The following is a 14546-nucleotide window of genomic DNA, read 5'->3' as shown; positions in this document are numbered from 1 at the left end:
AAGGGAGAGGTCAAAGGGCAAGTGTAGCAGCACCCAGGGTTTTATGGAAAAATGGCACAAGTGCAACAATGATTCAGAGACATGAAAGAACAAAAGAGAAGGTCACAGAGTGAATGGCCCCTCTAAAATAGAGAAAGGGGAGATGGGAAATGTATGTGATGTCATGTATGTACTCTGACAATAAATCTGAACTTTGAATCAGGTATGGAAACTATGCAGTTACGTCTGTTGTATATGTGGAACCTGGTTGTATGAAAGTTGAGGACCTGGGGAATTCTATCCTTTTACTGGTCAGAAAGAGAAGAGTTGTAAATAGAGGTGCTGGAAAAAAAAGGAGATCAAATTAGGAGCTTTTTCAAATATGGTAAGAGCAGGCAACTGTTAAGGGGAAGAGAAGTTTTCTTACAGGCACTGGTAAGGTAAATCTCATTAACAGAAAATGTGAGACAATGGGTGAATGGAGGTACATTGTAATATCTTGGGAGGTGGTGGGTTTAAAATAGATTTTGTTCAATAAACTACCCCTTGAGTTGGAGATTCCATTCATTTCAATGAACACAGGCAAGGGAAGATTCAGAAATGAACAACGTGAAGGAGAGAGCTGGATGGAAAATGGCAGCATGGGTAATGAAAATGCAGGGCACAGTGTAAATATAATCATCTCCATAACAGACAATAGGGGGTTTATTTGGGGGTAAAACAAGTTTCACACATCCAAATGAAAAGCAGGCATAACTTGGGTCCACATGAGTCCATTTGGCTATACTTTTGACCAGAATAAAGTGAGTGGAGTTAAAGGAGAAGTTGTAACATGTAAGATTAATTCCGCCAGGCAAAGGAGAGTGGTGGTCATTGGATGGGCCTGCATTCATAGAAATGAATGGCATCAGACCATTCTGGTATAGGATAGAGCTGTAGATGGAATGGTCAGCCATAGTGAAGATTTGCTTTTTGGGAAACACATCCTACTCGAGGAAAATCCTCCAAAGTTCTCTGACTAAGCACCTTCTCTCATAAGATAATTGAGCGAAGCAACCAATTATATTTGTTCATTAATCTGCCACTGTTCTTCAAAGTATTTGGGTCATTAAAACTGTACAATCATGCATATGCAAATCAAACAAGAAGCATATACTAAAGGAATTTGTTCATTCACAAGACTTTACTGCCAATTCTCTCTGTTATTTGCCTCTGACTGAATGAACCATGGATTGGAAGATGAAATTATAATACAATATCTAACATGAGAATATAAAATCTGATCTTGTTTTCTAATTAAAAATATTAAAATTGGTATAATTGGAATGATTTTTAAAAAATAATTTAAAAAAAACAATTTCACCAGTCATAAAGCTTGGTGATCCTGGATCAAATAAACATTTGTGCACTCAGTGGTTTGCTGTTTTGAAAAACATCTGTATTCCCTTACAATGTCAAGTTCTGAAAGCATTTGCTACATTTGCCTTACAGCATTTCTTGAAGGAAATAAATGCATAGTAGCAAAACATCTCTAGGGCAAAATTTTACTGAATGTCAGTTTATGTCTATGTTCAGACAACCAAGTAATATCAGTGAACATGCCACAAATTACTGTTTGTTTGCCCTTGAAAATAAAAGCACATTCAACAGCTAGAGTTTCTACTCATTAATAATTTAACTTGATTATGGGCTCTTGTTGGTCATAATAAGTGTAAGAGTTGTGAAACTAGCTTTGAAACAAATCTAAAACTCTACACCATCAGATAGATCTAAGTGGTGTGAAATTGCCTCCTCTATACTCCTCTCTAGATTCTCTGGGCAAATGTACTGGATTTATAGTGCAATTTGAATATGGCTGCCAAGCAAAAATAACATCATAAAATGATCAAGTTACAGTATAATCACAAAGGGACCTACAGAAGAAATAGAAAGGATAAATAAGCCTGGGGCATATTTTTATGGTATATTTTATTCACAAGGAACTAAAAGACTAATATAAGGCACTAGAACACACCACTATACTGTATGAGTTGGTTTCTTATTGAGATTTACTTAAAAAACCATGTGTTTTAACAGAAAATATCGTTCATAATGATAGCTCTCTTTTATTGGTCACCTTAATGGTCCCAGTAATAATTTACAAATCAAGATCTGCATAAAAAGTAGACAAAAGTAATAATTGTATGGTAATATCAAAATTTTTAAAAATAAGTTCTAAATTGAGCATCATTGTCTACGCCATGTTGCTCTTCAAAAGTGATGAGAGGTCCTTATTTTTTTTGACTATTTTATTTAACAATTTTTAAAACTGCAATCGTAAATGCATTTCTTCCAATAAAAAGCTATCAAAAGCTATATATGTTGCATACAAAATCTCCCCCTCCCTCCCTCTCAAAACCACCCCCCTAAAAAAAAGGAAAAGGAGAAATAGAAGAGAGAAAAACTGGAGAATGTCAAAAGAATAAACTATTTAACCAAAAGTTTTTAATAATTTAATGATGCTGGTGGTTAACACAAGATAAGGTATTCAGAGAGTCTGTTAAACATCCACACCCATATTTCGCAAATATGGGTGCCATATTTTCCAAAATATTTGATATTTATTTCATAAATTATGTTATTTTCTCAAATGGAATTCAGCTACATGCCATATCTCCATCCCTAAATCTGTATCCAATTTCCAGGCAATAGCTATACACTTCCTTGAAACTGCTAAAGCAATTTGTACAAATTCAATTTGATACATAGTTCATTTTAATTTAGGTCTTATAGTCCTAATATTTCCCAACAAAAATAGCATTGGATCCTATGGGAACTTAACCCCCATTATTCATTCCAAAAAATTTCCAACTTCCAACCTAAAATGCTTAACTTTAGGGCACTTTCAAATAGAATGCAGAAATGATCCATCTTCTTGACAGTAAAGTCAAGCATCTTCTTGACAGTAAAGCATAAATCTGATAATATTGGGTTCAATTTTAAAAATTTTTTTGAGGAGTTATGCATAACTGATGTAAAAATTGTATTGAGCCAGAGATTTCAGAGCTAGCATTAATAACCTTTGTCATATTAACTCTATATAATCATAACCAATCTTTTTCATCTATTTGTCTATTCAAATCTGCTTCCCATCTTAATCTTAATTTATGTACCCCTATTTTAGGGGCTTTCTTTTGAAATAAGTTATACATTACAGAGATAAATTTATTCACATTACTATTACAAATCAATCATTCCAATTCACTCGGGGGGGGGGGGGGGAGTAATGTCAAACTTGGACCTATCGTATGAGTCAAAGAAGCCTTGATAATAACAGAAAAAAGTATTATTTGGCACATTACATTTATTCTTCATTCATTCAAAAGTAATAAATCTTCTAGCCTCAAAACAATCTTGTATTTTCTCAACATTTATCCATATCGAACTCCTCAGAAATTGATTATCCATAGAAAATGGAATGTCTATTTTGACATAAAGGCATTTTTCATGAAATTAAACCTTTTGCACCAATTTCATCATCAATTTTATTCCATAATTCAATCAAATGTTTCAAAATAGGTGTATCTCTACTTCCACCAATAATTTTGAATTCCACTTGTAAATAAAATCCTACATATTAATTTCTCCCTTTTTACTAAATTCTATATTAGCCCAAGCAGGATTCCTATTTACACCAAACAATGCATTCATAAATTTCATTTGAGCTGCCTTATAATAACTTTTAAAATGGAGAAGTTGTAAACCTCCAATTCAAATTCCAAGTCAATTTTTCCAAAGAAGATAGGTCCTTATTTTTAATAGCTAATATTTGTGTGGGTACTCTCTCAGTCATTGTCAATCTTTTTTTGGCAATGGCCCCCTGAGGACTCTGCTCAACGTTTATAGTTCCCCCCTTTCCCTATAAAGCAGTCAAGTTTAGTTGGTTTCTTCCATACTTCTTTGACTACAGAAAAGACAGAAAATATTTTGAGGTTTCAGTACATGCCTCCCCTCCCCCCCCAAATGTGCTGTGGCCCCTGTTCTGAAATGATGCTCAAAATTACCATTAAATTGCAAATTAAAGGGTTCTAATTCAAAAAGAGTGAGGTGTAGTGAAATTACATGTGACTAAGAAGGAAACAGAGTGGAAGAAAGTTTCCATCCACCTATGGCCCATATCCTCTGAGAGATGGAGGTTGTAGGTTTGAAAACTACTTTGTGGAGGCCTTGGTGAGTGGTGATGATGAGAGTTTATTGTCACATACAAAAGTACAATGTAGAAATGCAATTAAGTCCTTACTTGATGCAGCTTCACAGGTACGTCTTCTTCTTTCTTTGGCTTGGCTTCGCGGACGAAGATTTATGGAGGGGGTAAAAAGTCCACGTCAGCTGCAGGCTCGTTTGTGGCTGACAAGTCCGATGCAGGACAGGCAGACACGATTGCAGCGGTTGCAAGGGAAAATTGGTTGGTTGGGGTTGGGTGTTGGGTTTTTCCTCCTTTGCCTTTTGTCAGTGAGGTGGGCTCTGCGGTCTTCTTCAAAGGAGGTTGCTGCCCGCCAAACTGTGAGGCGCCAAGATGCACGGTTTGAGGCGTTATCAGCCCACTGGCGGTGGTCAATGTGGCAGGCACCAAGAGATTTCTTTAGGCAGTCCTTGTATCTTTTCTTTGGTGCACCTCTGTCACGGTGGCCAGTGGAGAGCTCGCCATATAACACAATCTTGGGAAGGCGGTGGTCCTCCATTCTGGAGACGTGACCCATCCAGCGCAGCTGGATCTTCAGCAGCGTGGACTCGATGCTGTGGACCTCTGCCATCTCGAGTACTTCGACGTTAGGGGTGTAAGCGCTCCAATGGATGTTGAGGATGGAGCGGAGACAACGCTGGTGGAAGCGTTCTAGGAGCCGTAGGTGGTGCCGGTAGAGGACCCATGATTCGGAGCCGAACAGGAGTGTGGGTATGACAACGGCTCTGTATACGCTTATCTTTGTGAGGTTTTTCAGTTGGTTGTTTTTCCAGACTCTTTTGTGTAGTCTTCCAAAGGCGCTATTTGCCTTGGCGAGTCTGTTGTCTATCTCATTGTCAATCCTTGCATCTGATGAAATGGTGCAGCCGAGATAGGTAAACTGGTTGACCGTTTTGAGTTTTGTGTGCCCGATGGAGATGTGGGGGGGCTGGTAGTCATGGTGGGGAGCTGGCTGATGGAGGACCTCAGTTTTCTTCAGGCTGACTTCCAGGCCAAACATTTTGGCAGTTTCCGCAAAGCAGGACGTCAAGCGCTGAAGAGCTGGCTCTGAATGGGCAACTAAAGCGGCATCATCTGCAAAGAGTAGTTCACGGACAAGTTTCTCTTGTGTCTTGGTGTGAGCTTGCAGGCGCCTCAGATTGAAGAGAGTGCCATCCGTGCGGTACCGGATGTAAACAGCGTCTTCATTGTTGGGGTCTTTCATGGCTTGGTTCAGCATCATGCTGAAGAAGATTGAAAAGAGGGTTGGTGCGAGAACACAGCCTTGCTTCACGCCATTGTTAATGGAGAAGGGTTCAGAGAGCTCATTGCTGTATCTGACCCGACCTTGTTGGTTTTCGTGCAGTTGGATAATCATGTTGAGGAACTTTGGGGGACATCCGATGCGCTCTAGTATTTGCCAAAGCCCTTTCCTGCTCACGGTGTCGAAGGCTTTGGTGAGGTCAACATAAGACACTAACAAACAACAAGTATAAACTAAATTACCACACAAGAGAAAAAAGGATAGATAAATATTCACAGTTCCAGTTAGTGCACTAAAAGTGATATTACAACAATACAGACAGATCTTTGGACATGGCCTTGTGGGCAAAAGTGTAGCATTACGGTTAGGGTAATTAGGGAAGTTTCAAAATCCTTCTGAATTGTTGAACTTAGAGGTGCCAGACTTCAGGCTGCTCTACCTTCTGCCTGAAAGTAGCAGTGAGAAGAGTTGAATTTTAATTTTTTTAATGCAATTTTAATTTAGACATACAGCATGGTAACAGGCCCTTCTGGCCCTCAAGCCCGTGCTTCCCAAATCCCCCAATTACCCTACAACCCCCATACTTTTTGAAGGGTGGGAGGAAACTGGAGCATCCAGAGGAAACCCACATGGACACAGGGAGCATGTACAAACTCCTCACAGACAGCATTGGATTCGACCTAGGTCACTGTTGCTGTAAATCCTTCTGATTTTTGCTGTTTTCTTGAGCAGCACCTCACATACACATCTTCAGTGGACGGGAGGACTTGCCTAGGTTTGCCACTTTCTGCAGCCTCTTGCATTCCTGGGCACTGGAGTTTACAATCAAGCTCATTGCATTTCATTTTGTAGATGCTAATGGTGAAAATAGTAAAGGTTTAAGCTAATGGTGAAATGCAGATAAAGTGGTTTGCATTTTCCTGGAATCAAACTTGAGTTCTGATTCAGATGTATTCATCAAGTGAAATATATTTTTTCAGCATGCTGACTTGGACCTTGTGGGCAAAAGTAAAGTCATGAGTAATCATGAGGTGAGCAATGTACTATAGAACACTCAGCCTCTGACTTGCTCTGATAACCACAGCAATTCTGTGGTTAATTCATCTGAACTTTGTTTAATATTGACCCTTATCACGTTAATGAAATCAGTGATGCTATCGGAGACAAAAGAGACCACAGATTCTGGAAACTACAACACAAATAGAATGCTGGAAACTCTCAGCAAGAGGAACTCAAGATCCAGCATCAAGAATGAGAGGGGAATAGTAAAAGTTCCAGTATTCAGAAGTGTAGCGTGGGGGGAAGGTGGAATCAGATGGAGAGAGGATGACGGGCAGATGAAACCACAAGGGGTGAGGATGGGAGAGCTGAACAAAGAGAGAAGAAAACTAGTTGGATAGGCAAATGTGCATGGGAAGAGAGCACCAAGGTGTGTGTTACCTGAATTTGGAAAATTCAATATTCTTACCATTTGGCTGGAAGCCGAATATGAAATGTTGTTCTTCCAATTTGAGTTTATCAACAGAGAAGGCTGATACTAGAAAGATTAGTATGGGAGTGGAAAGGAGAATTAAAATTACATGCAATTGGAAGCTCAAGATAGTTACGGAGAGAGGGGGGGGGGCAAAGAGCAACCCAACATTCTGGTCACCTGGTCTGTGCTTGCTTTCGCCAATGTGTTCTTCTCCCACACATATTTACCTATCCACTTGGCTATCTTCTCCCTCTGTTCATCCTTCCCATACCATTCCTACCCCCTACCCACAAATCAGACCATCATTCCCTCCTCATCTGATTTCACCTATGACCTAACAATGTCTATCACCCCTCATCCTTAACTACTGCCTATACATTAATATACTAGCAATCTTTCCTTTCAGTTTTCTTGAAAAGTCTCAACTTGAAATGTTGACTTACACCTTTTTAACTGCACTGATGTTCCTTGACTGACTGAGTTCTTCCAGTGTTTGTTTTTGATGTTTATGCCATTGTGTGTCAATAGTTCATCATTATTTCTTTGCAACAAAAAGAACATTAATTGCATTCATGAATGTTACTTGCATCTTGGTTTTTCATAAGATTGGATGCTGTACTTTTTTTTAACCATTTGCTGCTTGATTTTCTGAGGAGCTTTGAATGGACCTAAACACTGTAGTCATCACCAAACAATCCAACCCGAAATGGTGGATGAAAATTTGTTGGTATAGAAACTTCATGGAAGTTTATCTTGGATGCTTCACTGGAAAGTTTCTGTAGTGTTGCATTGGAATGGCCTGGTCCTGCAGAGAGTTGACCACTTGATCCCGACTTCAGTAAGGAAGGACTCTTTGTTATCTCATCAAGTCAAAATCTGCTTTCTGACACTTTCAGAATTCACCTTGTGTTTAGATTTGATTTGGGACCTAGAGCTAAATGGTTATGATAGGACACAGTCTGGGCTCTACACAACCTAATACCCTTTCACAATTGTCACTTACCAAAAAATAATGATGGTGAATTAATAAAAATAAAATTATCGCGATAAGAACAAAGATTTCCTTTTTTGCTTCCAATTTATTTCACATTTATGCTATTATTGTTATTCCTGACGCAAAATAATTGGGAATTGGACCAGTCATAAACAGATATAACTATTCCACAAAACTTGGAAAGGAAAGGTTGTATTTGATAACAGCGAATTCCCTTCAGGAATCAACACCGACAATTTAATTTGGTTTATCCATGTGGCTTACATAGTTCATCAGGTCGTCGACCTGATACATCCACTCTGGTTTTCATTCCACAAATGCAGACCGATCCGCTGAGTGTTTCTAACAATATCTATTTTTCCCCCTCAGGCGGAATCTGTAACTAAAAAAAAAGAAAAAATGAGTTAATGTTGGGGTGCACGTCAAAAGGGAAGGTTTTAGTCACGTAACAACATTCGCGCCATTATCCATTTACAAGTCCTTAGTTGTTCGGCATGTTTACTTTTAATTGAAATAAATACCAAAAACACATGAAATTATGTATTTTTTTCTCACCAGTAATGCTACGTAGATTTGTGTGATCCTTTTGGTCGCGACTGTGAAATAAATTAACAGGTTTAAGCCTCGATTCATAAGTAGTAAAAATATTCCACTGCTAATAGGAAAAGCTGTTTGATACTATATTTCGTGTTAGAAAAATAACGTTGAATAGATTGATGAGGAAAGTATGTATGGGCTTTGGCGTACAAGACATGATTGTAGCAGATAGTCTTTATTAATTCGACCATTGTTTAGTATTAATAACCGAATACGCCAACCGTGGCGCTGAGAACTAAGCTAATCTAGAAATTTTAACCCTTTAAATCACCCAGCTCTCACTGAAAATGATCGGTCGGTTCCAAAATAAGAGTAGCTGATTTCAAGAGTCTTCCGCTAACCCTGTGAAATCTGTAAAGGCACAACCTAGAATTGCCAACAAAGAGAACAGAGGGTTCTGATTATAGTATACAAATCATCAAGATTCCAGCAGAGAGGTGACAGCTTAAGTTTGGTGCCAATGTCTGCGCGGTCTCCCGAGGGTCCGTGAGCGGAGATTGGCGTTACTCCTCGAAACCCAGATGTTGGGAGAGTCTGATGGACGCACAGCTCGTCATCTGAAATGTACATATATTTCCTCAACTCCACTGACGACTGAGCAGAAACATGTTTTTAAAGAGAGACGTGGAGAGAAAAGGCTTAAAAAAATACGCTCAACTCAAATTACACCTTAAGGCAGGATTGGTCGCAGACGAGAGCGGAGAGTTGACGGGGAGTTCCACTGGGGGGGTCGTACAATGGGAAAAAAAAATTGTTTCCGATAAGTCTCAACAGTCTTTCCTTCTGAATTGCGATCTGGATTAAAGATGCTGGGTCTGAACGTGGTCTGCCTCAGCCTTCTGTGCTCCCTGTCGCAGGCTATTTTTACCGGACCCCTCCAACCGGAGATGTCTAACGGCACCTTCCATCACTATTTTGTACCGGATGGGGACTACGAAGAAAATGATGACCCTGAAAAATGTCAGATGCTTTTTCAAGTCTCCGACGACCGGCGCTGCGGGGTCGGAGCCGACATGGAGACGTTTCTTAAGGAGGAGATGACCACCATCAAGAGGCAAGTCGAAGACGCGGCGCGAGTCTTGGAAGGGGTTGGGAAAAACATCGCTTATGACCTGGACGGGGAAGACAGCTATGGGAACTACCTTCGCAGGGAAGCCGCGCAGATCGGAGAAGCTTTCTCGCATTCGGACCGCTCTTTGGTCGAGCTGGAGCTGAAATTTCGACAAAGTCAAGAGAACGAGGTGAGGGAAGTGAACAAGATTAACGATGAAGTGGTACACATGCTCTATCACACCAGAGAGATTTTGACGGAGACGCTAGAGATCTCGACTGGGTTGAAAGATAAACACGAACTTCTCACCCTGATCGTCAGAAGTCATGGGACAAGGCTGAGCCGACTGAAGAATGATTTTATGAGAGGTTGAGATCTGATAGCCCACAATGGAAGATCCACCCGTCCTCTAGTAATATCAATTCATCATATTTATCAAATTATATTGGCATAATGTGAGATGTGACGGGCAACGTTTGTAAATGACCCCCTCCCCCACTTAACATTGCGTATAAACTAATACTGCAAATGAAGTCGGTTCGCGGCCAGCGTGCCACTTTAAAGCGAGGTGGTTCCTGCTATTCTGTAGATTTCTCAGTGTTTGTTGAACGTTCATTGCTACATATGTTTTGCCACCTTTAAATGTGTACTGATGTGTCACCTCGAACACCGCAGGCAGGTACAAGTATTTTAATACAAAAAAAAGTTTTACCGCAACTATTCCTCGGGTAAACGTTTTAAATGAGTCTGAAAATAAGAACAGCGGGTACTTTTCGATTCCTGAATATCGATGAAAACCAAACATTAAAGGCGGATAAATTAAACAAAAGATCGTCTCGAACAAATTTGGGTCACGAGCACTTCTAGTCATTTTTGCAGCCACCTTCGGACCGAACGGATCAAAATAAATGAGTCTATGCCGAACTATACAATCTGACAGGTCTGATTGATGATACGTCTTTAAAGTCTGGATTTGCCAACAATTTCCGCTCTGTTCTCAAGAGGTAAAACATACCAACCCCGTATCCAGTTAATATTTGTTTTCTGAGCGTGTCATGTGGTTGGATCTTTTGACATTAAAGGATTTGTGTGTAGGGGGGGGGGGGGGGGCGGGGGTACGCAGATTTAAAGCATAAGTTTATGAACATATATTTGAAAGCTTGCATTGTTAAATGATTCAGACGGAATTTGGCAGTCATATGATGGTGGATCCTCACACTGCGTCTGACCGCGACTGACGAGTACTGTTTGCCACGGGCGGCGCTATTATCGACCAAACTTAAAAGTGATGACGACTCCAGTGTAATTGTGGTCACATTTGCAAACTCCAAAAGTTCGTTTCAACGAAACTCCTTCAGTTCAAATCAACTGCTTTGTCTCAAAATCTATTAAAAAAAAATTCTACACAGAAACAACTTTTCTTTTATACCATCAGAAATTGAACGCGGAACTCTGAAATGGGGGTGGGGGGAACCGGCCTGGCGCCGAGATATTGACCAAATGACCATTGTTGAAGCTTCTGAATTCATATTTTCGAAATTCGAATTCTTCCAAATTTCACATTCTTCGCTGTCTTAAAATGATATTATGGTTGTAAAAGCAGTGGAATCATTAACCCATTTTTGTTTGCTAATGGGTCACAATTAACATAATATCTATTGAGGAAACCCCAGAATTTACGACAGGGTTTATCAAAAAAGTTAATAAAGTAACATTGTAGAACTTTCAAATTTCTGACACGAATGCACAGTCAGCTTCAGTAAACCTAGAGCGAAAGTACTCATTTCCGAATAACGTGAAATGGTTTTAGGTGATCTCAGAACAACTAGTCAATATTGTCTTCATCCTAATTCTCCATCACCCTTCTTCTCAGGCAGTCCTTCCGGATCAAGGATGGCTTGTTTCCGCTCTGGTTTTTCTTCAATTTGAGATAAAGAAGCTAATCTGGAAACTGCAAACTCTATCCCAGCAGGGGTCAGGGATGTCTGAGGGTTCGGGTGGGTGCGCAGCTTGTGAGATGGGTTTGGGACTGGAGGGGAGAGAGATTACCAGGAACCTTCAAGGGGTTTTAAGCATACCCTTGACTCTTCTTGTTCCCTAGTTCATCTCTACCCATCGTACAACGAAATAGGCTCTCCTTTCAGTTTGATGTGGAATATGTAGCTTGTCCAACGTGGCAAACTGAGGGTAACTTGAGCCTCAAATACTTGGAATGGTCTGGGACAGGGCACCAGCGTTGGTTCTCTTTTCCTTTCACTCAGTTTGATCCCGCGGAGACGGCGATGGTATCTTTCCAAACGACACCAGCGGGAAGCCTCATCAAGTCGCTTGAGTTCAGTTCAAGTGGAATTTCACTCTGGTCAGTCGCTTTGCGATGTTTCTTTTAATTTATTAGCTAGGTTTTATTTTATCAATCTTATGAGGAAGTGAGTATTAACCATCGTGTTCTGCATGTTTTAAAAAATGGTGGGCTTTGAACCGTTAGCAGGCTCAACTTGATACTTTGACTTGTTTTTGGGCTCCAACGTTGTGTATCTTTATCTTTGCTACTTAAAGTACCTAATTGGACCAGTTGAGTTTTTCCAGCAATGTGTTATTACATTAATAGGCTAATGTCGATAGGCATGTACATCTATTTATTCCCAAATACAACAAAATCGGGTTGCTTATATCGGGTCGCCAAAATGCACACTCCCCTTTCCCAAAATACATATTCCCCCTGATTGGCATTAATAACTCCGAACTATTGGATACGCACCCCAAACAGGTTATTCTCGTCTCCTCCCCAAGCAAGTTAGATCAAATCCACGCAACTGCAGGATATCTACGATCAATATTCCCAAATTTTCCCGGGAGCATCGTTGCAAACGAACTGGGAAACTTGAGTGAATCAATTACACTTTTCGATTTCTCTCGATTCGGAGAAGGGCTCAAGCCCGAAACGTTGGTTATGTATCTATCTTTGCTTAAAGTTCAATGTTTGACCTGCTAAGTTTGCCCAGCATTGAGTTTTTACTTTTTTTTGGTTGCAATTTTTGATGTATACGTTTCCGGTTTTGTGTGTGTGTGTGTGTGTATGTACGTCCGAGGAGACCGGGATGATTTCTAAAGGTGCTGCAACACGGTTACGTGTTAAGCGTGACATAACTTATTCTGGACCACAAGGTCAATGAAACGTTTCTTCAGTGTTATTCCTGTGCACGATGTTGAAAAACCTTTTTTTCAAATTTGTATTGCGAATATGAACGTAATTATATGAAGGGTTACATTGACAATACTTTAGGAATAGACCAAACGTACACTCGTTATGTGACAATAATTCCAGAATACGTGCTATTACATATGACAGTTACGTGAATCGAAAAGAGAAAATGCTGGGAATACGCCGAAATTTAATGTGAAAGGTCCTTAGAATCAAGATTACACAATAAATAGGGGCCGCAATTTTTAACGTGGGTTGCTTAGACAAGCACTCTCTGTCTACATATCACATTTTTGCTATTTCACGTTTCAGCTCAATTCACGAAATGCAACCACGCTGGACAGACAGAATCAGGCGACAGTTGCAGTATTAGGCAAATGGGTGACGGGCAGAGTTCTTGCGTGCATTTCGACCACAATACTTTAGATTGAGTTTAAAAGTGTCCAACTTTTGATGTGGAGATTAACTCGAAATTAAACATTAAAATTAAAAGTTAAATTCGAGAGCCTCCAGGAAATGTACGATAAGGGGGCAGAATTCATGCCTCAGAGGACGTTCCTGTCGGAACAATTTTCTCCTCTGTATACTGAAATCCCCATTAAATGTATCCCACCTCCACGCCTTCCAAGTTGTTTTTCATGGTTGATGAAAAACATCTGCTTCCTCGTTCAAGCGTGAGAAGTGCCATTTGCTTGTCCCCTTTGAAAGCGTTGTGTCAAATGACGTGTCCCAAATCTGGGATCAACTTGAAACCATTGAGATTTTTTTTAAACTATGTATTTAGTGTTGTATGACTGACGCCACCGATATTTTATAAGCCGTCAAATTTAACGGTTCGGTCCCATTTTGGGGTTTGGTTAATGTTTCTCACTCTGATTTTTCACATCCAGCCAAACAATTCAGAGTTAACTTTCGTTTCACAGAAAGAAGGTTAAGAAATGAAATTGGGCAAATTCAAAGGGAAAGCAAACTGAACGAAGTCTCAAGCCAACATCCAATTTTTACCCATGTTGTCTGGACTGCCGACTATTGGGTTGGTTATCGAGAAATAAATCCCTTTCGTGAAAGTCCAACTCAACCAATTCAAAACCGAACGCCACGGCACGGTAATGGCTGTCACAAATGATGAACGGTACACGGATGTTTTGTTCCAGTTTTCTTCTTTACTTTTGTGGAAATGTTGCTTTTCTGTTGGTTTGTAAAGGCTAAATCAATATATTAAAATTAACCCGAGAGAAAAAAAAACTACTTGTCGTTATTGTTGGTCACCTGGTTAAAGGTTCTTGATTTGAACACTGGAATAGGAATCGCTCACTCATTCTCAGTTCAGCGGGGCTGGTCAATGATCTTCAGGTTGAAGAAAATCAAGATGTGCCTATTCACACTAAATCTCATAACACTGGACAACTTGTTTTTCAAAATGTTTGCTTCCTGGATTAAAAACAGGGATTATGACAGACAATTTAAAGATAACACAAACATAATTCCACGTTAAATTAACCTTAATTAAATTGAGCACGTTTAATGGCATTCAGGTTGACTGCACATATTGCACAACAAATGTGAGGAGCCCAAGGTTTGTCTTGGCCACTAATTTTACAACCAAAGTAGAGTTCATGGCTCTCTTAATAAGTGGAGTTTTTGAGCCTGAAGTGTATACTTCCCACAAAAGTTGCAGCTGTTATAACATTGACTAGACATTTCTACTGTACCTAATCTTCCTGAAGACAGTAAATGCTATTTATAAGTACACTCACTATGCTATTGCCTGAAGAACATGAGCA

General features: G+C 39.9%; 2 protein-coding genes and 1 long non-coding RNA gene across 6 annotated transcripts in view; 2 read left to right on the top strand and 1 right to left on the bottom strand.

Annotated features, from left to right (window-relative positions):
• The window catches only part of LOC138746817 (uncharacterized), a 32719-nt gene that overhangs the window by 9790 nt on the left and 8383 nt on the right, over nt 1-14546 (bottom strand). The window contains exons 3-5 of one of the 4 annotated variants that reach the window (XR_011347132.1): nt 14032-14193; nt 8468-8508; nt 7978-8294 (exon numbers count right to left, since the gene is read on the bottom strand). This is a non-coding gene — a long non-coding RNA (uncharacterized lncRNA). Of the gene's footprint in view, nt 1-7977; nt 8295-8467; nt 8509-14031; nt 14194-14546 lie in introns of those variants that run through there. The other 3 variants (XR_011347133.1, XR_011347134.1, XR_011347131.1) reach the window with 3 other exon arrangements.
• fibinb (fin bud initiation factor b) lies at nt 8862-14007 on the top strand. The gene has a single exon (XM_069905316.1). The coding sequence runs from the start codon at nt 9316-9318 to the stop codon at nt 9931-9933; it is 618 nt and encodes a 205-aa protein (XP_069761417.1). The 5' UTR covers nt 8862-9315; the 3' UTR covers nt 9934-14007.
• bbox1 (butyrobetaine (gamma), 2-oxoglutarate dioxygenase (gamma-butyrobetaine hydroxylase) 1) overlaps nt 11834-14546 on the top strand; it is a 140770-nt gene continuing 138057 nt past the window's right edge. Inside the window, exon 1 of the mRNA XM_069905301.1 lies at nt 11834-11919. The gene's annotated coding sequence lies outside the window, so the exon portion shown is untranslated. The remainder of the gene's footprint in view (nt 11920-14546) is intronic.

The sequence above is a fragment of the Narcine bancroftii genome, chromosome 1 (genome assembly GCF_036971445.1).
Source record: "Narcine bancroftii isolate sNarBan1 chromosome 1, sNarBan1.hap1, whole genome shotgun sequence".
In the NCBI taxonomy this organism is placed as follows: Eukaryota; Metazoa; Chordata; class Chondrichthyes; order Torpediniformes; family Narcinidae; genus Narcine; species Narcine bancroftii.
Note: the sequence above shows the minus strand (reverse complement) of the source record. Positions and strands in the feature narration are given on the sequence as shown.